The 25,264-nt window shown below is 46.8% G+C and overlaps 2 protein-coding genes across 2 annotated transcripts; one reads left to right on the top strand and one right to left on the bottom strand.

The window, feature by feature from the left end:
- The first annotated feature begins 18,496 nt into the window (after positions 1–18,496).
- LOC119364402 (sm-like protein LSM1B) lies at positions 18,497–21,661 on the top strand. Its single transcript, XM_037629880.1, has 5 exons — positions 18,497–18,749; positions 20,440–20,508; positions 20,582–20,697; positions 20,785–20,847; positions 21,316–21,661. Exons 1-5 carry the CDS (start codon positions 18,689–18,691, stop codon positions 21,391–21,393), a joined length of 387 nt encoding a protein of 128 aa, XP_037485777.1. The 5' UTR covers positions 18,497–18,688; the 3' UTR covers positions 21,394–21,661.
- Positions 21,662–23,466: 1,805 nt separating this feature from the next.
- Positions 23,467–24,327, bottom strand: LOC119367878. The gene has a single exon (XM_037633264.1). The coding sequence runs from the start codon at positions 24,196–24,198 to the stop codon at positions 23,851–23,853; it is 348 nt and encodes a 115-aa protein (XP_037489161.1). The 5' UTR covers positions 24,199–24,327; the 3' UTR covers positions 23,467–23,850.
- Positions 24,328–25,264: the final 937 nt, after the last annotated feature.

Below are 25,264 nucleotides of genomic sequence, written 5' to 3' on the forward strand. Positions count from 1 at the left end.
CTCTATATTGGGCTATATCACGACGTAGCTCAAGCGAGCTTTGTCTACTGTGTTCGGCCCTGCTGGAGTTGCTGTATCCGGTGCGACGGTAGTCGTCGCGCATCGTGGGGCGCCCACGCAATCCGTAGATCGATCTTGATTGTCTTGCCTTATCCTCGAATATATCTCGCAAGTCCGGCACATTCCCCCGTGGCTTTGTGCTTTTCGAGCGATGCCAGGGTACGGCCTTAGTGGAGGGCCTGGAGGCCTCTCTGTCGCAGCCATGAGGTGGCCGATCGGCCGTATTGTGCGCTGGTGATGTGGGTTTATATGCTTCCTCCTCTAATCGGGGTAGCAGCTTGCGTTTAGGGTAGCTTTTGGAGGGGCGTTCGAGTTCATGCTCTTCGGCCGCAAGGACTTCGGTCCATCTGTCGGCTAGCAGATCTTGATCAGCTCTGAGCTGTTGCTGCTTTTTCTTGAGGCTATTTGCCGTGGCCATAAGCCTGCGTTTAAAACGCTCTTGTTCGGCGGGATCCTCAGGCACGACGAATTCGTCGTCGTCGAGGCTTGCCTCATCTCCGGAGGGAGGCATGTAATTATCGTCCTCTACCTCTTCGTCTGCCGCTCTCTCGTGAGGGCTGGATTCTCCGTCCTCCTGTGCTGAATCTTGCTGGAGGGGGTTGTCTTCGGCACTGTCTGGGGTGTTATTATCTCCGGTGTCGGAATCTCCATTCTTGCTGTGGCGGGATTTAGAGCGGCGCCGCTGACGCCGGCGCTTAGGCTGTTTCTTGGAAGGATCCTCCTCCGCTGTTCCATCGCCATTCCCATCCTTTGGGGTGTCCACCATGTATATGTCGTATGACGAGGTGGCTTTCCAGTGCCCAGTAGGCGCTGGTTCTTGATCGTCTCCGGCATCGTCGTCCATACCATCGATGTCTTCGGAGTCGTAGTCTAGCATGTCGGTTAGATCGTCGACAGTGGCTACAAAGTGGGTGGTGGGTGGGCTTTGAAATTCTTCTTCGTCCGCATCCCAACCGTCCTGACCGCAATCCGGCCAGGGCTCTCCTGATAGCGAGAGATATTTTAGCGAATTCAGGATATCGCCGAAAGGCGAGTGCTGAAAGATGTCCGCGGCGGTGAACTCCATGATCGGTGCCCAATCGGATTCGATTGGTAGGGGCACAGGAGGTTCGGAGTCTGGCGAGGAGTCCGGCACCTCGGAGTCACGATCTTCACAAGGGACAAGGTTGGTATTTGGCTCTATCGCCGTAGACATGGCAGCCCCCGAGGCGGTGTCTAGCCACCCATCCTCGATCTGCGCAGTCGGCTCCGAATTAAGGGTCAGAGCGGGCTCGCGTGCGGCCTCCAGGGCACTGTCCGGCAGCAGAGCTAAATCATGCCCATCGTGACAGTGCGGCGCGCTCGGCTGTGGCTCGAATCCATCGAAGATCAAGTCTCCGCGGATGTCAGCCGTGAAGTTCAGACTTCCAAATCTGACCTGACGGCCAGGGGCGTAGCTTTCAATCTGCTCCAGATGGCCAAGCGAATTGGCCCGTAGTGCAAAGCCGCCGAATACGAAGATCTGTCCGGGGAGGAAAGTCTCACCCTGGACTGCGTCGTGGTTGATGATCGAAGGAGCCATCGGGCCTATATGCGACGGCACAGAGGAACTCTCAATGAAAGCACCAATGTCGGTGTCAAAACCGGCGGATCTCGGGTAGGGGGTCCCGAACTGTGCATCTAGGCGGATGGTAACAGGAGACAAGGGACACGATGTTTTTACCCAGGTTCGGGCCCTCTCGATGGAGGTAAAACCCTACTCCTGCTTGATTGATATTGATGATATGGGTAGTACAAGAGTGGATCTACGACGAGATCGAGGAGGCTAAACCCTAGAAGCTAGCCTATGGTATGATTGTTGTGATTGTTGTTGTTGTCCTACGGACTAAAACCCTCCGGTTTATATAGACACCGGAGAGGGCTAGGGTTACACAGAGTCGGTTACAATGGTAGGAGATCTACATATCCGTATCGCCAAGCTTGCCTTCCATGCCAAGGAAAGTCCCATCCGGACACGGGACGAAGTCTTCAATCTTGTATCTTCATAGTCTTGGAGTCCGGCCGATGATGATAGTTCGGCTATCCGGACACCCCCTAGTCCAGGACTCCCTCAGTTGGACTGGGGATCTACTCATGAAGTGCTGACATTGCAAAGTCGCATTCGGAGCCTCATTAAAAAGGACACTGGTCTCACCAATGTAATCCAAGTAATGCTAATCCGCCGGAACCTTCTGTGCCAGCGGTGTCCTCTCTGTATGTGGGAGTTCAATCCGGAAGGTCCACGGATCATTCAACACTTCTCCGGCACAATGCTCTGAGGGATGTGGAATTTATTCTTCGGCGCACGAAAATAGTGGTCAGATACTACGGAAGACCTCGGTCTTGACTGCAATCATCCGGATACTCTGGTAAGTACTTGACTCCTGAACAGGGTTTAGTCAAATTATTCATAACAATGTACTGACAAAACTCTACTCGGCCAGGGTTGGCTAAAGAAGGTAGAGAGAATCAGGTGTTCGGCTCCACTTCTCGAAGACTCTGCCGATCCGGTATTAACAAGGATGCTGGCTCTGGCGCCATACCAAGTGTCGGCAGGGGAAGCTAAGGAGGAGGACGAAGAGGCCAAAGGCGGCCTCCATTCTGGAGGCACACCTGGCAATTTGTCCAGGGAGATTGGAACTTCCACTTCCAAAGGTGGAAGGGAAGGGCGAACTGACATCCCTTCTCCTCATAGGAAGAAAAGGGCCGCTTCGGAAGACTCGAAGAGAGAAGCTTCTAAGCGGGGAAGGTATCCCAGTCAGGGGCGACGTTGACATGCAGTCACTCCGCAAAGATAGGCCCTTAGCCAAATCGTAAGTGAATCAGGGTGTTTTTAAACATGTCCCATTCTTTCCTGGTCGTGAGGGTAACATTTAAAATATATGTTTGCCGTCCGGTACGCAGCCCTCCTCAATAGTCCTCCTCTTCGGGGGATCTTCTTCCGGAGATGATGGAGAGCGAGACGCCTCCATAGATCTCCCTGCCTAATATAGTAGATGACACCGAGGTGTCGTCCCGGAGGATCCTTCCCGATCAACAAGTGGTGCAAGGGGTAGTGAAGACCGGGACCAAAGGTAATACTTCGACCGCCCAGGGTCCAGGGTGTGCGACCCCTATGGGGAACAACAAGAGTCCCGGACTATCCAATGTTAGAGGGACGATGCGACCTGTTTCGAATCCGGTGGTGCCGGATACATTGATGGACATGTTGCAGCATGCGTCCGTCTCGGAGGAGCATCGTACCTTGATGGGTACGGTGGTTGAAAGAATTCGTTCTGCGAAAAGCGGATTGAATGAAGCCTGCATGACCCTACTAAGAGGTTTCGAGGCACGTAGTGTAATTTATAAATGTAAATTGCACATGTGTATAGATAGTAGCCCTTGTGACTCTGGTTGGCATCCAAAGGGAGGCGATCAAAGGATCAAAAATATATGCCCAGGAAATGATCTAACTAATTGGAACACAGGTTGTTACATCCATGGCCACTGCCCAAGTTACAGAGGTAGCACATCTGAAGCAGAACATTGATGTAGCGGATGATGACATCACGCTTATTAACAGGCGGCTCGACAAGGCGCAAGGTATGTCTTTGGCGCACTCAGTACATGCTAGTATTGTAAAAGGAGCGTCATACTGAGAATTTGTATATGCATGACTGCAGATAGTGCCGCTGCAGTTCAAACCCTTCAGGCGGAACTTGCCCGGGCGAAGGAGCAAGCCATGATGAGTAGTGCGGCTGCCGAAAAGGTAGCCACCGAATTAAAGGCCGAGTGATATGTCTCCAACGTATCTATAATTTTTTATTGTTCCATGCTATTATATTACCCGTTTTGGATGTTTATGGGCTTCACTTTACAATTTTATATCATTTTTGGGACTAACCTACTAACCGGAGGCCCAGCTCGAATTGCTGTTTTTTTGCCTATTTCAGTGTTTCGAAGAAAAGGAATATCAAACGGAGTCCAAACGGAATGAAACCTTCGGGAGCGATCTTTTCGGAACAAACGCAATCCATGAGACTTGGAGTGGACGTCAAGCTTCAAACAAGGCGGACACGAGGGTGCCCGGCGCGCCCACCACCCTCGTGGACCCCTCGTTGCTCCACCGATGTACTTCCTTCGCCTATATATACTCCTGTACCCTGAAAACATCCAGGTGCACCACGAAAACCTAATTCCACTGCCGCAACCTTCTGTATCCACGAGATCCCATCTTGGAGCCTTCGCCGGTGCTCCACCGGAGGGGGAATCGACCAAGGAGGGCCTCTACATCATCTCCAAGGCCTCTCCGATGAGTTGTGAGTAGTTTACCACAGACCTTCGGGTCCATAGTTATTAGCTAGATGGCTTCTTCTCTCTCTTTGAATCTCAATAAAAAGTTCTCCTCGATCTTCTTGGAGATCTATTCGACGTAACTCTTTTTGCGGTGTGTTTGTCGAGATCTGATGAATTGTGAGTTTATGATCAAGTTTATCTATGATAAGTATTTGAATCTCCTCTGAATTCTTTTATGTGTGATTAGTTATCTTTGCAAGTCTCTTTGAATTATCAGTTTGGTTTGGCCTACTAGATTGATCTTTCTTGCAATGGGAGAAGTGCTTAGCTTTGGGTTCAATCTTGCGGTGTCCTTTCCTAGTGACAGCAGGGGCAGCAAGGCACGTATTGTATTGTTGCCATCGAGGATAAAAAGATGGGGTTTATATCATATTGCTTGAGTTTATCCCTCTACATCATGTCATCTTTCTTAATGCATTACTCTGTTCTTCATGAACTTAATACTCTAGATGCAGGCAGGAGTCGGTCGATGTGTGGAGTAATAGTAGTAGATGCAGAATCGTTTCGATCTACTTGTTGCGGACGTGATGCCTATATACATGATCATGCCTAGATATTCTCCTAACTATGCACTTTTCTATCAATTGCTCGACAGTAATTTGTTCACCCACCGGAATACTTATGCTATCTTGAGAGAAGCCACTAGTGAAACCTATGGCCCCCGGGTCTATCTTTTATCATATAGGTTTTCCATCTACTTTTATTTGCATCTTTTACTTTCCAATCTATATCATAAAAATACCAAAAATATTTATTTTATCTTATTATCTCTATCAGATCTCACTTTCGCAAGTTACCGTGAAGGGATTGACAACCCCTTTATCGCGTTGGTTGCGAGGTTCTTGTTTGTTTGTGTAGGTGCATGGGACTTTTGAGGAGCCTCCTACTGGATTGATACCTTGATTCTCAAAAACCGAGGGAAATACTTACGCTACTTTGTTGCATCACCCTTTCCTCTTCAAGGGAAAACCAACGCAGTGCTCAAGAGGTAGCACCGAGCAGACTGCTCGGCGTCAGTGCAAGGAGAAAATATCTACTATGGCACTTGAGCTGAAGGATGCCACTAGCCGGTGCCAAGTTCTTGAGAAAGATAACAAAGCCAAAGCAACCGATCTTGACAAGACCTTACAAGAGGCGAAGGAGGCCCAGTCTGAGTCTAGGGCGGCTCGGGAGAAGATCCGACAAGCTGGGGAGATCGCGACTTGTAAGCCCTTTTTATTGCAAACTAAGTTTCAGGATCCGAAGTATGCGCCGCTTAATCAACTATGGAGTTCTCCAGACGCCTTTATGGACCTGCCGAAGAGTGCTGCCAATGCAAATCAGTTTTTCAACGCGCAAGAAGGACATGCGACGGAAAAGCTATTTTGCTCGCAATTTGACACGCCAAAGCGTCCACTGTTGAACGAACAGGTGGCCCAATGGGCCGAGCTCCACAAGATGTTGGGAACTTCCATGAAGGATGTCATAGCCCGATTGTGGCCAGTTGAGCCCATTTCGAATACTTATTTCGGTTTGGTGCGGCAACTTGTTAATGCGGTGTCGTGTATCGACGCTGTTAAGCGGTCAACATGCATAGAAGGTGCACGGATGGCCCTTGCCCGTGTCAAGACGTATTGGGCGAAGATGAAGGCCACCAATATTGCAGCGCAGAGTCCACCCGAAGGCAAGGACCCTAACATGCCAGAACATTACTTTGAAGATGTCCTAGAAGGTGCCCGCTTAATAGAGGGTCAGTGCTCGAAAGATATTATGTTCGAGTGAATTGTATCAAAATTGTAATAACAATATTATGATATATTTAAGGCTATGTTTTTATACTTTTTGCCCGAAAAGTTTTGGTGCCTCCTGTGCGGCCGTCTTTTTTATATATAATCTGAAAGTTTGCAGTCGTCGGCTTCAGCCCCCTCGCGTATAACGCGGGGGTGTTCGGAAAAGCACTTGATCACACTTGACCCAACGTCTTGGTCCATTAAGGAGGTGTTAGTGCGGCAAACTAGGCAATGCTATAACACTTTCACTTAGCCATAGGAGTTTGACGGTGGGGCTACTATATAGCCCCTGGTATGTCTGCGGTTATCCGAATATGGTGTGTTTACATACGTGACCGGAAAAACGGTCCTTCGTTAATGCGGAAGGAATCGCAAAGATTCCGCTTAGTCATCGAGTGGTTGACCAGCTCTCGCTGCATCATGACAGTCAGTTTTCGGCTTTCTCTACTGAGGTGCTCATCCGGATGAACCAGGACACAATCGCAATAGTTCTCCCTTTACTACCCTAGCCGATATAGCGGAACGTAAGGTAGTAAGCACAGGAGCCGGGCAACCCAACTATTGACCAAAGACATGATTCGGAGCTGATGCATGTAAGGCAAAACTCGCGACGCCGAACACTCCCTATAGGTGTTCGGACTTTACAATATACACGGGGCTGAATACAACCCCTGGTGATAGACCCTGGTATCAAGGCACATATGGCAATCTGACGTGGGGAAAGAGCACAGGTGGTGAGAGCATAAATATCAAAACACAATACGAACCAAGCTGCTTCTATAACATCCACTTTAGTACGGCGAGCCATATATTTACAGGTAATGTCGATATCTTTCTTGGACATTTTACATGCCAGGAAAGTATAAAACAAAAAGAGATAAAAAAAGGTTTACTCAGGATCTTAATCTAAAAAAGAAACCTTAATGCGGGGCCCTGCTGCACGTCTGCGCCTTTTTCTCCGTTGTGAAGTGTCCTTGAAGGGTATAGTGTGATGGCCATCTGAAAGAAGGAGAAAAAACCAGGTAAAAGAATCAGGTGTGGCCGTAAGCAAAACTGGTTCGTTTTAATGAACCTTGAAATATAACTTCTAGAGTCCGAACAGGGTCGAGCCGAACTATAGAATTTTTGTGTGCAGTGTGCCCTTGTTGCCACCCAAGGGGTTTTGAGTGTATATTTATGTATACATGGCACTTGTGCTATCTCCTTATGGGGCGGTCGATGGGGGCATAGCTGCTAATCGAGCTCGGGTTTATCTGAGCTTCCGCACTGAGGTGTGCGCCGGATACGTTTAGCTGTATCCGTGGTCTTGACGACAGATGAGTTGTTCGGTTTGAATAGGCTGTTTTGTGCTTCGACTTCTAGAGCCGCCGTGTATTCTTCTGTACAAAGAGAATGCTCTGTATTTCTGCTGAGCGTAATGACGCCACGTGGTCCAGGAATTTTGAGTTTTAGATAAGCGTAATGCAGGACTGCATTAAAACGGGCAAAGGTCGTTTTTCGGAGCAGTGCATGATAGCCACTTCGGAACGGAGCTATGTCGAAGATTAGTTCTTCGCTTCGAAAGTTGTCGGGAGAACCGAATACAACATCCAATGTTAGAGAGCCCATGCAGCGGGCTTCCACGCCCGGTATAACTCCTTTAAAGGTAGTGTTGTTTGGCTTGACTCTTGACGGGTCTATCCCCATCTTGCAGACAGCGTCCTGATATATCAGATTGAGACTGCTGCCGCCGTCCATAAGGACTCAAGTGAGGTGGTATCCGTCAATTATTGGGTCGACCACTAAGGCAGCCGAACCCCTGTGACGGATACTAGTCGGATGATCCCTGCGATCAAAGGTGATCGGACAGGCCGACCATGGGTTGAATTTGGGGGCGACGGGCTCGACGGCGTAGACATCTCGGAGTGCGCGTTCTCCCTCTTTGGGATATGAGTGACATAGATCATGTTCACTGTTTTGATCTCCGGTGGAAATTTCTTCTGTCCCCCCGTGTTCGGCTGGCGAGACTCGTCCTCGTCTTCGCTCTAAGGTCCCTTCCCTTTGTGTTCGGCGTTGCGTTTGCCAGCATGCTTGAAGACCCAACATTCTCGGTTGGTATGATTGGCTGGTTTATCAGGAGTGTCGTGGATCTGGCAGGGCTTGTCTAGGATTTTATCCAGGTTGGATGGACCGTCTTTGTTGCCTTTGAATGGCTTCTTCCATTGACCGGGTCTGGAGCCCCTGAATCCGGCGTTTACCGCTGTGTTGTCTAGGCTTTCTTCATTGTTCTGACGTTTGTTTTTCTTGCATCGTGGTTTTCCATTACCATCCCTGACTTTAGATGTGTCAGGGTCGCTGGTGCTACTACGGGCTAACCAGTTGTCCTCGCTTGTGCAAAAGCGGGTCATTAGTGTAGTTAAGGCTGCCATTGTTCTTGGCTTTTCCTGGCCAAGGTGCCTGGCTAGCCATTCGTCCCGGACACTGTGTTTGAAGGCCGCTAAGGCTTCGGCGTCTAGACAGTCGACGATTTGGTTCTTCTCAGTGAGAAACCGGTTCCAAAGTTTACGGGCTGATTCTCCGGGTTGTTAGATTATGTGACTTAGGTCGTCTGCATCCGGGGGCCTAACATAGGTCCCTTGGAAATTGGCCCGAACTGCGTCCTCAAGTTCTTCCCAACTTCCGATGTAGTTTTTAGGGAGGCTTTTTAGCCAGTGCCGGGCTGGTCCTTTTAGCTTGAGGGGTAAGTATTTGATGGCATGGAGATCATCTCCACTAGCCATGTGGATGTGAAGAATAAAGTCTTCTATCCAAACCGCAGGGTCCGTCGTTCCATCATATGCCTCGATGTTTACGGGTTTGAACCCTTCTGGAAAATTGTGTCCCAGCACCTCATCAGTGAAGCACAGGGGGTGTGCGGCACCCCTGTATTTGGCTTTGTCGTGGCGTGTGTCCGACGGTTGTAATGTTCGGTATTGGTTCCGAACTGGTAAGTGATCGGCGTATTTGGTTTAATAATCGTGATCCTGTATAGGAGCACGTTCCCTGGATCCATAGATGGACCTGGTTTTGCCAGCCTTTTTTGTCCAGGTCTTCACGTAGATCGTGTGTCTAATCCTGAGTTGCGACCTCCCTTCCTTTAAGGGGAGGGGGTGTCGGCTTGTGTGCGGCATTGCTAGCCGCTCTGTCTCGACCGCGAGGTGGTCGGTCCGGCTTGTCAGCCGTATTGTGTTTCGGCGGTATAGGCGCAATGGCCTCGTCGTCGAATTCGGGTAGCAGCTTATGCTTAGGATAGCTCTTTGTTTGGCGATTACCGCCGTATTTCTCCTCAGCGTCTAGCACTTCGTTCCATCTGTCATTGAGCGTATCATGTGCGGCTTTAAGCCACTGCTTCTGCTTTTTCAAGCTCCTTGCGGTGGCGATAAGCCTTTGATGGAGGTGTTCTTGTTTTAGTGGTTCTTCTGGGACGACGAATTCGTCGTCGCCCAGGCTGATCTCCTCTTCGGAGACAGGTTGATAGTTGCTATCTTCGGCATCGCTGTGGTCAGACAACATCTCCGGACTGTGTTCGCCGTCCTCTCGCACGCCCTGCTCCAACGCTGGGTTTACGGGGTCCTCGGCTTGGTTCAGATTATCATCGTCGTCCGTGACAATGTTGCTGTTTTTCCTTTTGCCGGATCAAGGTCAGCGCTTCTGACGCTGGCGCTTGGGAGGTTCATCGACAGGCATGTTGTTATCACCGTCGGCCTCCGTCTCCTTAGGTGTGTCCACCATGTATATATATAGTATGAGGATATAGCTGTCCACTTCCCTAAGGGTGGTGGTTTTTGTGCTTGCTCCTCTCCGACATCGTCATCCATATCGTTGATGTCCTCGGAGCCGTAATCGAGTGTGTCGGTTAAGTCTTCGACAGTGGCTATAAAGTGGGTGGTGGGTGGGGAATGAAGTTTTTTGTCGTTCGCTTCCCATTCGAGCCGGACATAGTTCGGTCGAGAGTTCCCTGACAAGGAGAGAGATTTTAATGAGTTTAACACATCGCCTAGAGGTGAGTGCTGGAAGATGTCCACGGAGCTGAACACCAAGATCGGCGCCCAATCAGGTTCGATGGACGCGGATGCACGCGGTCCGGAACCTATGGCCGGAGACGAGTCCGAGGTTTCAGTGACACAAGCCCAGCTCGATGTTGGTTCTGTGTGTGGCTCGAGCGCTGCTGAGTCTGCGGCTTCCGTGGCGGGGTTAAGCTTCCCGTCTTCAGACGACGCGATCTACTCCGGATCTAAGGCCAGAGCGGTTACACGCGCTATCTCCTGAGCGCGGTCGGATGACAGATTTGGGTCATGTTCATCGCGGTGGCAGGGGATAGCCGTCATGGGCTCGAATCCGTCGAAGATCAAGTCTCCGCGGATATCAGCCACAAAATTCAGGCTTTCGAATCTGACCTGATGGCCGGGGCGTAGCTATCGATCTGCTCCAGATGGCCAAGCGAGTTGGCCCGCAATGCGAAGCTGCCAAACACGAAGATCTGTCCGGGGAGGAAAATCTTCCCCTAGACTGCGTTGTTGTAGATGATTGATGGAGCCATCAAGCCTTCTAGTGACGATGCAGCGGAACTCCCAATGAAAGCACCAATGTCGGTGTCAAAACCGGTGGATCTCGGGTAGAGGGTCCCGAACTGTGCGTCTAAGGCTAATGGTAACAGGAGGCGGGGGACACAATGTTTACCCAGGTTCGGGCCCTCTCTATGGAGGTAATACCCTACTTCCTGCTTGATTGATCTTGATGAATATGAGTATTACAAGAGTTGATCTACCACGAGATCGTAATGGCTAAACCCTAGAAGCCTAGCCTATGAGATTATGATTTTTCTCCTACGGACTAAACCCTCTGGTTTATATAGACACCGGAGGGGGCTAGGGTTACACAAAGTCGGTTACAGAGACAGGAATCTACATACCCGAATCGCCAAGCTTGCCTTCCACACAAAGGAGAGTCCCATCCGAACACGGGAAGAAGTCTTCTATCTTGTATCTTCATAGCCCAATAGTCCGGCCCAAGTATATAGTCCGGCTGTCCGAGGACCCCTTAGTCCAGGACTCCCTCACTCGCATAATATGATAGGAGTCTAGGGAGCTTATCCTTCATATTACCGTATTGGTTACCTTTGTCAGCATGTAATTTTCCTTTTTTACTTTGCTCTGCTCCGTTTGCGAGCTGTAAGACTATTATGACAATACTTCATGGATTTTTAATAAAATGGTTGCATGCATCATCATGATGCAGAGGCCGGGGGCATGCCTCCATTTCCAACAAAATAGTCTATTATGATTGTTGTGGCAGTTCACTTCAGGCAAGGCATCTGCGAATGAGACCAATAGGTGGAATATTAGAATGCCTACATAGGTAGCACACTGGATGCATTAAGGTCAGTCGTTCAAACAAATTCTACCAAGAATTTTCATGAAACCTTCAGAGATTAATCCCTCTTTATTTGGTAAGTTACTTACATGTGTTGCCAGATTAAGTGAACCGCTGACTTAAAGTGTTTCTGTTTTGCTTAGATTGATGAGTCAAACAACAGTACTTCTCTTAATTAGTTGAGGGGCAGAGCTGTGGTCTTTCATTGGGAAGATGATTGCAACCAAAACTGAGGTACATAGATCTCCGCTGCAGGGCCTTGATATTCTGGAAGCAAGGCACTAATTGGATTTCTCTTTTTCATCCTTCTATCTACAGTAAAAAAAATAGCAGTTCTAGGTATGGGATGTTCTTTGCATTGGTTCCCTTTTTGTATGTTGTTCTTCCATCCATTTCCTTCCTTCACTATAGTCATGTTTGTTATCAGGTCGATGCCCACGGTAGACATATACATGTATATGCGGATTGTGGTATAGTTCTAGGTAAAAATGGACCTGTTGTTCTATACCAGTCGAAAGGGATTTCCAGTGTGACTCCAGGTATCTAGTTGTGTTTTATTTTGAACCAGTAATGATACTAGGATGATTTCCTGGCTAGGAAAAATTGACGTGTGTGAATGCCATTGAACTGCTATGCTAAAATATTTACTTTAATAGGAGTCAAAAAATATGATCTTGGGGAAAGTTTTCATATCCCAATCGTGGTACACATACTGTGGGTTGTGGCAATGTTGTAATGTCAAAGTAGAAGGGGCGTGCATGATTAAGATATTGAGTACCTTACTTTCTTGTTTATAGTTGATCTGCTGATGGTGCTTCACTACAAATTACTAGAATTTTGTGGGTACTACTAATGATAATATCATTATTTCCGCGAGTTGCGGATACATTATTGAAGGTTACATGTCCGTTAATCGGCCACCTACCCAATTTCTGTTATTTAGCTACCAGTTTAACTCATAAAACTAAAGTATGATTGTTGCTGGAGATAATGTTGTTGCTAAGAATTTGAAGGTACTGCATTTCTACAACTTTTGTCACCTGGCAAAATGTTCTCCCATTTATACACTGGCGAGGTATGTACCCCTCCCTCTCCCACGCATGTCAACATGTAATGTTTTAAGAAGCTAACTCAGTGTAGCAGGAACATCATAATTTAGACATGGTCTATAGATCAATGCACTTTGTCCATTTTTCCTCGGGAAACCATGCATTCTAAGATCATGATTACTAGCAGGTATGAAGTTGCACTTTTGTCCGATAATGCCTTGAACACACTCCAAGCTCCCAACCATCATCAATTGTAGTCTCAAGCTAGATATTTTGGAATCAAATTTTATCTGAGGATGTGCAAGAAAAGCATGTTGTTTGTATCGGTTGACCGTTGAAATCTCAATACTACTGCCTTGAGTAGCATATGAACCCTAAATTAATTCTTGAGAAAGCAAACATATTTAACCACATAGTTTTTTTCTTTTTTTGTAAAATTTGGATCATACTACTTATTGATCTCTGAGATCTAATAATATTCATCCTTAATTTGTTTTTTGTGCACATAGAGGAGGAGAAAGAAATGCTATCCATTACTGTGTAGATACAAACATTGTATTAAGAGTTCATGCTAGCAATTTTTTCCTTCAGGAACAGATGATTACACAGAAAGTAATGGTACCCATGACTGTACTATACTAACACTAGTAATTATGGGTCCGTGCTAGCTATTTCTATTTTGAGGCTATTCCTTAGGAACATATGATCATTCCTTTGTACCTAGCTTCTGATTTCAATTATCGAACATTGTTTGTTCTTAGATGAAACATCTATACTAGAAGATTTGTCATTTTTTTAGTCCTCGATGCATAGTAACTACATTACTACAACTACCTATTTATGCATGATAATAATATGGAAAGCTGCTCCAAAATACCGCTTAAAACAGGTCAAAGAACCAAAAATAAGAGATCCATTCTGAATTCTAAAATCATCCCTTCAAGGTATGAAGTAAACTGCTTCCTTTATGATCTGATGAAACTCGGAGGACTTATCATGACGACTGCAAGGATATACTAAAACCAGCACACCAAAGGCGACGGTCCTTGATCTCCACCGTAGCCGATCAAGCCAGTGTCGGAGTCGCCATCTTTTTTGCCAAGGATAGTCACAATGAAGAGAAGGTAAAATAATAGAGTAATTATTGTACCAAATGTTTATCAATGCTGACAAATATCCATCATCATCTGTTGACCTCATGTATGATCTTTGTCTGTCTAAGATGATTAAGAGTATGTGTGAGTCGTGTGTGCGCTTCGAAGTTGAGAGAAGTAGAAATTGTGTTGCTCATGAACTATTTTCCCAGGCTAGAGTGTTGTATTTTTGAAACCTCGGTTGGCAGTGTGCGTGATAGTGTGTATGCAAATCATTTTGTAAAGTTATCCAATATTTATAAACAATCATAGGTTCAGTAAAAAAATGGTAGGTAGCATCTACTGTGTCTAGTTAAATATTCAAGGGGTTGTCTCAAGAGATTTTGAACTTGTTTTATGATGCACATTATTAGATGGTATTTCATGTACTTGGAAAAGGCACACGTCATTTGTTATCTGGGTGTTGAGAAACTACTTTTCTTGTTATTCATGACTGCATGATAGATCTAAGCAACTAGCAACAGATTGAGAATATGTGAGAGCAGCTCCATTGTTTGGTATATTTTACCATGATGATTGAACACTATCACTTAGTGGTACTTGAAGTTCTGACCCTGAACATAACCTAATAGCAATGATATGCAGGTCACATAATCACTTTATTAGAGGGTCATTTTTCGACAAGTTATGCCTTCTATTCCCTCCGCCAGCTTGCAAAACGATCTTATGGGACGGAGGGAGTATGTGTTAATCATTGCATATTTATCCTCAGCACATGCAATATACCGAACAATGCAGGGACGCTGGTGGAATGACATGAACACCGGGGAGAGGATTATGGCAGAGACTGGGGTGGCGGGGCTCTGCTCCTTGGCGGTTCATGGGAATGAAGGACAGAGGACGCCATGGCGAAGGTGAGGTGGGATTCATCCTGTTTTAAAGGAGAGAGCTCTGGCGAGAAATGTTCCACTACAGTGGAAAATTGAGCGGGAAGGGAAGGGTCCAACGGAAAAAGGGAAGGTGCGCCTTGGAGTGATTTTTGTGTGTTACGACTCCGTGTTGGAGATAACATCGTGAATAGTCCGGACAACCACATTTCTCCCCTACATATGAGCTGAATTTTTGGGAGCCCCAACGGTTGATTTTTGGGTAGCCCAATGGGGCACCAGTTTGATGTCTGAATACGTCTGGATGTATGAAGAAGAAATAAGTTCCGACCTTGGAGACGACCTTGAGCATTTGTCTAATTCAGTTATATGCATTGTAGCTCGTAGCACATGTGTTCTACTAGTGGTAGATGGGTGTGGACTAGACTACGCACAGTGTCGCTATGGTGTGTTGCCGCCTGGGTCATATGGAGCAAGCCACTAGCTGATGGTGGAAAACTGATGAGGGAAGAGGCGGGAACATTGGTGTGGATTGCGGGACACGTGTATAACACAATTAATTTCTGCATTGGGCATCTGTATTGGTATAGGTACTACCTCTATTGTGGTTTATTGGTCCTCTTCGTACTTTGTACCAAATTTTGACCTTAGATTTAACTAAAAAAAATGTTAATGCATGTCATTAAAAATAATATTGTTGGACCGCTATTCCCTGTTATGTTCAACTACTATATGCAATAATTATGTGCGTGCTTGCTCACCGTTTAGGCGGCCGCGGCACGCTCGGGTCGCGTCGCCCTGCGCGCTCTACTCGACGTTCAGGCGCTGAGGCGCACTCGGGTCGCGTCCCTCTGCAGCTTGGATCACCATTTAGGCGCCGAGGCATGCTCGAATCGCGTCCCTCCGCGCGCTCTGCTATCGCATCCTTCCACGCGCGCTCTGCTCTCGCGTCCCTCCATGCGCGCTCTGCCAACGGTTGGGGCCAACACACATTCACGTTGGGGAAGTTTTAATTATTTGATCTTAGCCGGACATGGGGAACGGGCAATGGAGATCATAGATCAGGTTAATCAATTACACCTCCAGAGTCGGATGATTGCCGCATGCTCATCCGTCTCTAGAGGATAATTAATTAACCTAAACTACGATCTTTGGTGCCCGTTCCTGTCGCGCAACTCCATCCAGTCGTCGGCCGATGGGGGTCTGCCGGTATGTGTGGGTAACTAGCTAGCAAGTGGATCAGTAGCGAGTCGTCGCCGCCGGCCATTACTGTGGTTATTTACAGCTAGCTGCTGGCTAGGGGATTGAGGATTTTATAATTCACCCCTGTGGACTGCGAAAATCCTTCGCTAAAGCGTGGGAAGACTTAAGTGGATCACATAACCCGACAACCTTATACAGTGTCACGTGTTATCACACTAACAAGGAAACGTATGCGTAACTTACTAATCATCGCACACGAGTACTCGCACCATGCATCGTGTGCGTACTCCTAGCCATCGCAAGCAATTCGTTTGCATCTATCAAAGTTTTTTCTACACACATAATCGCACACGAATGAATTGTAGTAACCATTTGAGTTATATTTTCTCATCGCAAACAGTTCATCCGAGTGACCTGTTTGTCGTGTATCACGCATATATTGTTTACACGAATCATTGTGTTCTTTTAGCTCATGCCACGTATCACACATATCTTCTTGAGTTGAACCGTTTCTATTGTGTTGCCTAATCGAAAACAGTTCATCCGAGTGAACTATATGTTGTATATCGCGCACACCTTAATCTGGCTAACCATGTGTTACATTTCCTAATCGCAAACCGTTCATCCGAGTGAACTGTATGCCGTATATATCACACACCTTCATATGACTGTCCCTTTCTGTTGTTCTGGCTCATCGCAAACAATTTTTCTGGATTAACTGTATGCCACGCATCGCACACGCAACTATAATCTGAATCGTGTTTGATGTCTCCGCCATCGCAAATGCTTTTTATCTTTTTGACGGTAATTTTACATCACCGTTTACGATTAATGCATCGCACACAGTTTCGTCGAAGGATCTTTGATTGTGGTGTCGCATTAGCAAAATCCTGCAGTAGTGATATGAGATTATGTCATGAATGATCATAGTCATAAATATTGCAATTTGGTCGATTGCTCAATTGTAATTTTACAACGCCATTTTCCTGTTTTGTAGAGAGATGCCACTAGTGAACCTATGTCCCCCTGGGTCTATTCTTCATTGCTAAATTCTTCTATATAATGGCTACTTTGTTTTGTCATGCTACTTTGCGACCATCTATCTCTATCATTTGCGCTTAATCTTTTAACTGGCAAGACAAGGGGATTGACAACCCTCTTGCCGTGCTGGGCACGAGTGTGTGTGTGTGTATGTGTGTGTGCGCGCGCGCGTGCGTGCGTGGGTGTTGCTTACACTATTAGCTTGGGGGCTCCTACTGGATTGACAATGTTGGTTCTCCAATTAAGGAAAATACTTGCTACCATCAGCTTCACCCTTACACTTCGGGGAATCCTAACAACTCCTGCGGGAGCAAGCACCCGCGACGACCAGCTGTAGGGTGGAGCGAACTGGCACGCATGCACGAGCTCCCTTGGAGGGCAAGTTGTATGCCTGCTGGCGCTCTGCAAGATTCCTTCCGCATGTGAGCCACTTGGCGAGGCGTTGTGCAGTGGAGGACACGAAAGTCAACATCGGCTGCGGATGGGACGTGCGTCCCCTCTCGACAAGGTGGCAAGTCACCACTTGTCGCTCGCCACTATAGTGCATTGTCCCCCACTGTACAACCACCACATTTATTATTTTGTGGCAACTGTGGTAACCCCTTGTGACTATAAAAGGAGATTCGTGCTACTTAGATAAAGGTCAGACCCTAGCAAATCATACACTAGTTAGTCCATACACACATCGCCCATTCCTAGCCCCGGCAAGCCCCGGAAATATAATTGTTGCACTTGTAGCCCTGGTCCACACATCCATCAAAACAACCAAGCAAGACGCAGACTTTTACGCCTCACAGCGTCCCGAATTTGAGTAAAATCATCGTGCAACAGTAATATGATCCATTCGTCTCTTTGCCTCTCACCGAACCAAAAAAAGGAGGCACCCAAGCTCCTAGGTGTCGTGTCCGCACACGTGACAGTCACCACCACTGCCACCTAATGGAGACCCATCCACTAAAGACACTAGGTGCCATGGCTGCCGCGACGAGCCACTAAAGAGGAGCGAGCCTTCCTTCACCGCAAGAACCCAACACAGAACAAGAGGAAAGCCATGTCGTCCGCCGTTAGCTATGCAGACTTAGTCCAGCGACTTCATCTGACGACGATGAGGGGAGGTAGAGGCCACGGGGAGAGACCTGGCGGCGCTCGATCTAGGGTTCCGCCTGGGTCACCCCGAAGGCGACACGGGGACAGGAGAAAGTAATCGTTATGATACCACTTCGTGGTTCATATAAATTGAACATAAATTTGTGTATCAAGGTTGAGTAATTTTGTGTCATCTCGATGGCTAACGAGCTCCAATATTCACCTCCCTCCAATCATGAACGCCACTGAATTAGAAATTTGAAGTATTTTTTGTGAAATTTGGCAAAACAAAGGGGCGTTATAAACCGGAGCACGACAGATTGGGACGCAGCTCCTCTGACGTACGGCGCACTCGCTGACGTGTGGATCCGGACCCACGCGTCAGTGGCCCAACGTCAGGTGGCCGTACGTCAGGGGATCCGGCTCCGACAGATTGAGAATCGAGGAGTCCGGTCCACACAAGGACACACGACGAGCCATGGTGGTCCCCACATGACCTTGACCCCACTGGTCAGCGCCTCGTCACGCCCCTTATCGTTCGATCTCCTTTTCTTCCTCTCGGCGTCAACCTCACTCCAAACGCTCCAATCGAATTTACCAAACCAGTACTCCTCGCCGCTTCGATCCACCAAATTCTCCACTCGCTCAAACCCTAGAAGCTATCCCCTGCCGGCGAACCACAGAGCTCCAATCGGAGAAGCGGCCGATCAGGGCCATCTACTGCTATTTCTAGCGCCGGATTTGGGTTCGGCGCGATGTCTTGGGCCGGGCCCGACGAGATCCTCCTCTCCACCTCCCTGGCCGGCTTCTTGGATAGTGAGATTCCTTACCCAGATGCTTGTTTTGTCCCCATTAGTTTCCCAGATACTGGCAGTGGTTTGTATCGAGGGACCTTTGTGGCAAGAGTTGGTTTTCCGGGGATCTTGGATCCGATTGCGTAGGTTCCGGCATGCCTAGACCTCGATGCTTAGTCAGTGTGAGAAATTTGCGCTGATATTTGGTTTCAACACTTGTTCTTGCCAAGGGCTGTTCAATATGTGTCAAGATGAGCGCTTTTGATGGCCTGTGTAGTCTAATGACGAACATCATGTTTCTGTGTGTATTAGCGCCAAATCGTTGCAGATGTGTGAAAATTTCTTATGGTCCATTGAAAGGTGGAAGCTTCTTGGTAGAGGGTTACTCCGGCTAGAGTTCAGACTTCAGAATCGATGGCCTGTGGCTTAATGCTTTGTGTTGTTGCTACAAAGGTTACATGAAACTGCTCATGTCTATCAACGTAGGGTTCTGATAGTATGATAGATGGATTAGACGAAACACATGCTGCTGGTTTATCTTAACAGTGGGCAGTTAGGTCTCATAGCTTTCACTATAATTCTGGTGACTAGTAAGGTTCTTGGTCAAATGAACTTAATGCTAAGCATAAAAAGATATTATTAATTGGACCCAACTAGAGTAGATTTGGTTGTTGACGGAGGCATATAACACTTGTATGCAAATTATTGTATGGCATTTAAATGTGGTAGGCTCAGTTGGTTGGGTAGGGAATATTTGAGTAATTTTGTGATGGGGGTCGAAACATAAGATGACATATTCTTTTAGGTGTCTAGAGATTCAAATGCAACATATTTTGAATTTTGTATTAGGTTGGAAGTATTAGTACTGAAAGAAACCGTATCTCCTAAGAAAGAAAAAAGATAACGAACAATGTGGTTTAACAGAGTCTCATCAATCAACAGAAGTCAACCCCTTCAGCTACTGGTTATGTATGGAAACCTTAGTGCATTCTTTAATTTCTGGGCGCCACTCGTTGTGCTTGACTTATTGTAAAAGCGGGAGTTTCATTTTTATTGCTAGCCAAGCTGTAATAGATTACAGAGTATGTACGTTCACTAGCTTGAAATATAAAGTATATGCTGTTAGTCTGTTTGTTAGTTGTAGTTATATTGTGCCCTCCATTTGATGTTCGTTGTTCAAAAGGGTACATCTTTGGTGTTCCCAGTAGCATGGATGAACTGATCCACCTGAGCTTTTCTGAAATACTTGATTGTTTTGACATATTTACACATGCGTTGTGATTTTTATCATTTTGACCTGTGCTTGGCAGTAGAGTCTCTGATGGGTTCTCTAAGGCTTATAATTTGGTTGGTACATTGCGATGAATAATGGAATTATATAGGCGCAAGCTACAGGGCTACACAAGCTTTATAAAATTTATATTTGAGCAAATCATCGCTGGAGCTAAACTGTATCAGTGAAACTTTTGAAGTGTCCATCAATACCTAGTTGATTGATTTTGTATCATTGTTGATCTAGAAATATTGCTGTTGACCAAATAATTGAAAATGTTGAGACTTGCAAAATAATGGAAATATGAGTAGAACAGAAACACCTACACCTATTTGTTGTGCAGCCTGTATCTTTCCCTTGCATAAGTAGCTTCGCATCAGATACACACCCTGTTTGTTTGGCAATGCTATTGTTAACAGTTTATGCATCTTGATTCTAGAAAAACTGATTGTCCTACTACGAGATGGACGAAAGCTGCTTGGCACCCTCTGCTCATTCGATCAGTTTGGTATGCCACTTTCTACATCTCTCCTTCACATCTTTTTCTGCCATCAGATCTTCTTTAATGTTTTAGTTTGCAGCAAATGTTGTTCTTCAGGGTGCTTGTGAACGAGTAATTGTGGGCGAATTATATTGTGATGTTCCTCTTGGTTTATATGTGATCCGGGGAGAGAATGTTGTATTAATTGGAGAACTGGTAATTATCTCTTGTGCACTATGAAATGACCATGGTCAAATCCGTTCTCCCATATTAATGCTACAGATCTGGTATTGCATTGAGCAGGATCGTGAGAAGGACGAACTCCCTAGTCACATGACTTGTGTTTCAGAGGCTGAAATAAGAACGGTACACACTTCACTTCACAGAATCTTGTTTGAAACTCTAGTTTTTCTCTTCTGATTTGAGCTAAAGAAGCAGTAAGTACACCTTTTGGTGCACAATCTAGCTCTCTCTTTTCATTAAGGCTAATAAAATCATTATCTGTGGAAAAGATGTCACATGTGAAATTGTGCTCATCATTTGGTCCTTCCCTCTTGGCGCAGTCCCCTGTGCACTCTTATGTACGCGCAAGCGATCTATACTATAATTGGACTTGAACAATAAACATGACAAGCGTTTTATCTCCTTTTGGAGCAAAATGGCATTATGTATCTAACAAGTGGCATAGGACACAAATAATGAAGAAAGAAGAGTTTTTGTAGGCGTTTGCTGTTCTTGTTGCTTGTGCTGATATGTGTAGTAGCTGCCGGTATTGCTCAAGCAGAGGATCTTGCAACTGATACTACTACGTTTGTGTTTCTCCCTTGTCCCCAGGCCGAGAAAGCTGAAAAGGAAGCAAGGGATCTGAAAGGCACAATGAGGAAGAGGATGGAGTTCCTAGACTTCGATTAGCGTCCATCCATTAGTCAGTCATGTTGATTGATAGTTGGTGCTCCCTTTGTGGCCGCTGGTTTTTAATGGCGGCATTTGCTATGTTTGTGGGCAATGGAAGCTCCTGATTGCACTGTGTCTTATACTTGTTCAGCCCTAATGATGCTCTGGACCGAGGGGCTCTTCCTCAGTAGCAATGTACCAGCCCTGTATTCTTATCTTCTGTTGCAGTTTGTTTCTCTTTCTTGAGAGCTGTTATTTGGCCATGCAATTTTCTGCTCTGATTCTTGGCAATTTTTTTCCGTCTTTGGTGAATCGCATTGTGCCTAAATAATTACCTGGGACCGTTCCCTATTACTTCCTCGGTTGGGCAGGTTTATTAGACTCCTTTCAAATACGAATCCAACAATATAATTTTTGTGATATACAATTTATAAGCTGCTAGACAAATCTATGGCTAAACATTGACACAATTTAAGGGTGACCAATAAACCCAGGGTGAGGGAGTATTATACATAAACTCTCTCTCTCCGTTTCTTTTTACTTCGCATATACGAATTGTCTGAAGTTAAACCAAACCACGCAAAGTTTAACGAATTTATATTAGAAGTTATCAACGCCTACAATACTATGTTGTATAATATGAAAATTAATTTCATAATGCATCTAATGATATTGACTTTGTATTGTGAATGTTTATATATTTTTATAAAATTGATAGAACTTTTCAAAGTTTGATTTCAGACAAATTTTATATTTTTTTTGCGGGGTAACGAGTACTACTATTGACTGCCAGCTTTGCGGCACTTATGATGGTCGCTGCTGGATTGGTGAAAGGAAGCATGGCGTCGACCACCTCGCCTGCGCCTGCGCCTGGCCCATTCTCTGAAAATGAATTCCCAGAGCGCCTGGAAAGCTGGCACTCGATGATAATCCGAAATTGGTTTGGGAATTGATGATAATCGGGGCTGACAGACAGGTGAAGGTCGTTCACATTATATCTTTGTGTTTTGCGATAATATCCCCAGTCTGTTGCTGTTGCTGTCTGGGTGTCCCCATCCTTTCCCGCTTTCTTTTCGCTGTATCAGTCCGAGATCACCCACCCATCAATCATTATCTACTATCGTGACAAGGTGATCTCGCAGTAAGATCTTGCACGACGGATGTTCCTTTGGATCCGCAGATCCACGGCAGCGTTTGCCTCTCTCCGTCTGTCTCTCTCACTTACAGCTGCATTTTCACCAGTGATCCGCGGCGCTGTCACTCACTGCAAGCGCATGAGGAGGCGCGCACCGTGGCAGCGCCATCCAGACCCAGCGCATACCCCAACCCCTCTGCCAAACCGATAACCCGCACGTTCCAGCTTGCACGCACGCAGATCGATCGAGTCGAGAAGCAGATGGGTGATCTGATCACGGGTTAGGCAAGGCACGCGACAAGGATCGGCTTCTCTTTGCTTTCAGAACCCACGTACGCACGTAACCTGGGCGGATGCAACGGCCCCGAGATGAGGGTAGTAGGTTTTGGCTGGCGTCGATGAGGACGCATCATGCATGCCCTGCCCACCCCGGCCGAGCATTAGCATTGGCAAGCAGCAGAGAAGGGCGGTGCACAACTGCACATGGCAGTGCAAGGCGGGCAGGGCACCTCTCCCTAATCCCTAGGAAATCCCTATCCCTATCCTGGCATTCATGGCGACAACAATGCAACATGCCGCATGCGTGCTCCACCCGATAACTCGTCTATCTCCTGTTGGCTCGGCTTCGTTCACTGCCCGACTTCAATCCTTTCCTTTTCCCTTTTTCTGCGAGAGACGGGCGTGACATCACTCCTGCCTCTGCCTGCCAAACACACATGCACAGACTGTACTGTGCAGAATGGAGGCCGGCGCCGATGGCGGATCGGTCGGTGTGCTGTGTACCAGAACATGGGATTTCTGCAACAACTTTGCCGACTATTTTGCTTGCAGTTTACGATCACGGAATTTCGGCAACCCTTGCTTTGCTTGTAGTCTCCGGCATTATTGGTGAGCATGGAGCAAACTCTCAACATAATCCTCCGAGAATATCGGCCGGGCACGGAATCACGGATCACTTATCGCTTCGCAGTAGTACAAATATACTAGTACTACTCAAGTCCACTAAATCACAAGCAAACTATGGTTTGTACTCCCAACATGATTGGAATTGCTATAGCACAGTACTATCATACAGCACCAAACTTGCCTCTGCTTTGGAAGAAGAAAAAAATCTTAAAAAGAAGAGACCTAAAGGAAATCCAGAGAAAGAGCAGGGGGAATGTAAGCAATGCAATCTCCAGATTTTCAGACATCAACGAATCGCTTGAGCCGCGGTTAAAAGAAATCGTTACATACCAATCTACTTCTGCAATCTCCATTGAGCAGTAGTGAGTAGTGGTATATACATTAGTGCTGTTGTCTTCATGATCGCAGGGTAGCACCGTCACCAGCTAGGCTAGCTACTCCTGCCCCGCGCGCCTCACCAGCGCGGCCAGCAGGAAGGGCGCGGCGAAGCACGGCTCCACGCCGGTCCACGACGACGGGGCGTCGGCCGTCCCCGGGGGGCCCGACAGCACCGCCACGCAGAGCTCGGCCAGGCGCCACATGGTGCTCCGGAACCACCGGAGCTTGATCCGACGCCGGAGGCCGCAGAGGCGGCGGACCCCGCCAGCCCGCGCGCCGGCGCCGGCACCGCCGTTCCCGAGACGGACGACGTGGACCTTGCGGCGCAGCCCGTGGCGTGGCAGGCGGAAGCGCGCCGGGGAACGGCGCGGCGCGGCCACCACGCTGCACGGCGCCTCCCCCATTCTTCCTCTTCTCCTTCTGCTTGATTGGGCTTTGCTTTTTTTTTTTCGAACTGGGGCTTTGCTTTCTTGGTTGGCGCAGGACTGCAGGCAGAGGCAGTACAGTAGGCTCAGCTCGTTGGGTTTTCTGGTTTTCTCAACCGCTCTCGTGTTCGCGTGTGGTATATAAAGAGGGAGGAGGAGAGGGGGTCAGGGGATGGGCTGTGCGTTTGGTGGTTTGCTCTGCATGTGCATAGCTCTTGATGAAATGAAATATAAAAAAGACAATTAAAAATGTTTGGACTGGACTAGATGCTGGTTGGCAAATGCTGCTACGCTGAAATGACAATATGAACATGCATGAACGAATCTTGGGAAAAGAACATACGTGTGGGTCTTTTGGATATTGATAATCAATTCGATTAGAATTGAGGCAGTTCAGATGTGTCTTTAGAAAGAGCTACTGATAATTGCATTGAGTTTCACCGGAAGGTGACTTTATACATACCTGCCTCTCTTTGCTTTTTTTGGTAATTCTTATTACGCACCTGTCCGATTATATTGATAAGTATTACACTAGTTTGTACTAGCTCATAATTGTTGGTAGAGCCGTAGAGCTGAACCATATTCTCCTACAAAAGTTGGCTTCCTAATTGCATTTGTTCTAGTCTCATATGTTAGATTTTAGTTAAGAGTGCTTGAGGATGGCATGGAGTGTGGAATAGCCAAACGTATTTAAACTAAAAAGCCACACTTATCCCAATTAAGTAGTACTGTACTGTTTGTGTAGCGTACAGTTCAGGTAAAGCTCGAAGCTAAAACATTAATATCCAGAAAGCAGTACATTTGTTTTCAGTTGTCGATCAGATGCTTCATGCTTGCTCACCGTACGCTTGACACGTCCAGGCAACTGGTAGTGGTTCAAACACGTTTGTCAGGACAGACCATATGCATGCTCACGGTAGGTGAAATGGAACAAGGGAGAAAAGAAAGAAACGAAAAGCTGCTTAAAAAAGAGTAACGGACCATGTGCATGCATTAAGTCTTTTATTTTCCTTTTGTAGGACCACACCTCAGTTTCTTTTCTTAG

The sequence above is a fragment of the Triticum dicoccoides genome, chromosome 2B (assembly GCF_002162155.2).
Source record: "Triticum dicoccoides isolate Atlit2015 ecotype Zavitan chromosome 2B, WEW_v2.0, whole genome shotgun sequence".
Classification (NCBI taxonomy): domain Eukaryota; kingdom Viridiplantae; phylum Streptophyta; class Magnoliopsida; order Poales; family Poaceae; genus Triticum; species Triticum dicoccoides.

Bases quoted from the DNA above. Each gene is read 5' to 3' on its own strand.
- LOC119367878 (XM_037633264.1), bottom strand. From the start codon at position 24,198: ATGGGGGAGGCGCCGTGCAGCGTGGTGGCCGCGCCGCGCCGTTCCCCG.
- LOC119364402 (XM_037629880.1), top strand. From the start codon at position 18,689: ATGTCTTGGGCCGGGCCCGACGAGATCCTCCTCTCCACCTCCCTGGCC. The intron at 20,698-20,784 runs GTAATTATCTCT...TGCATTGAGCAG, and splicing joins TTGTATTAATTGGAGAACTG to GATCGTGAGAAGGACGAACT. The intron at 20,848-21,315 runs GTACACACTTCA...CCTTGTCCCCAG, and splicing joins CAGAGGCTGAAATAAGAACG to GCCGAGAAAGCTGAAAAGGA.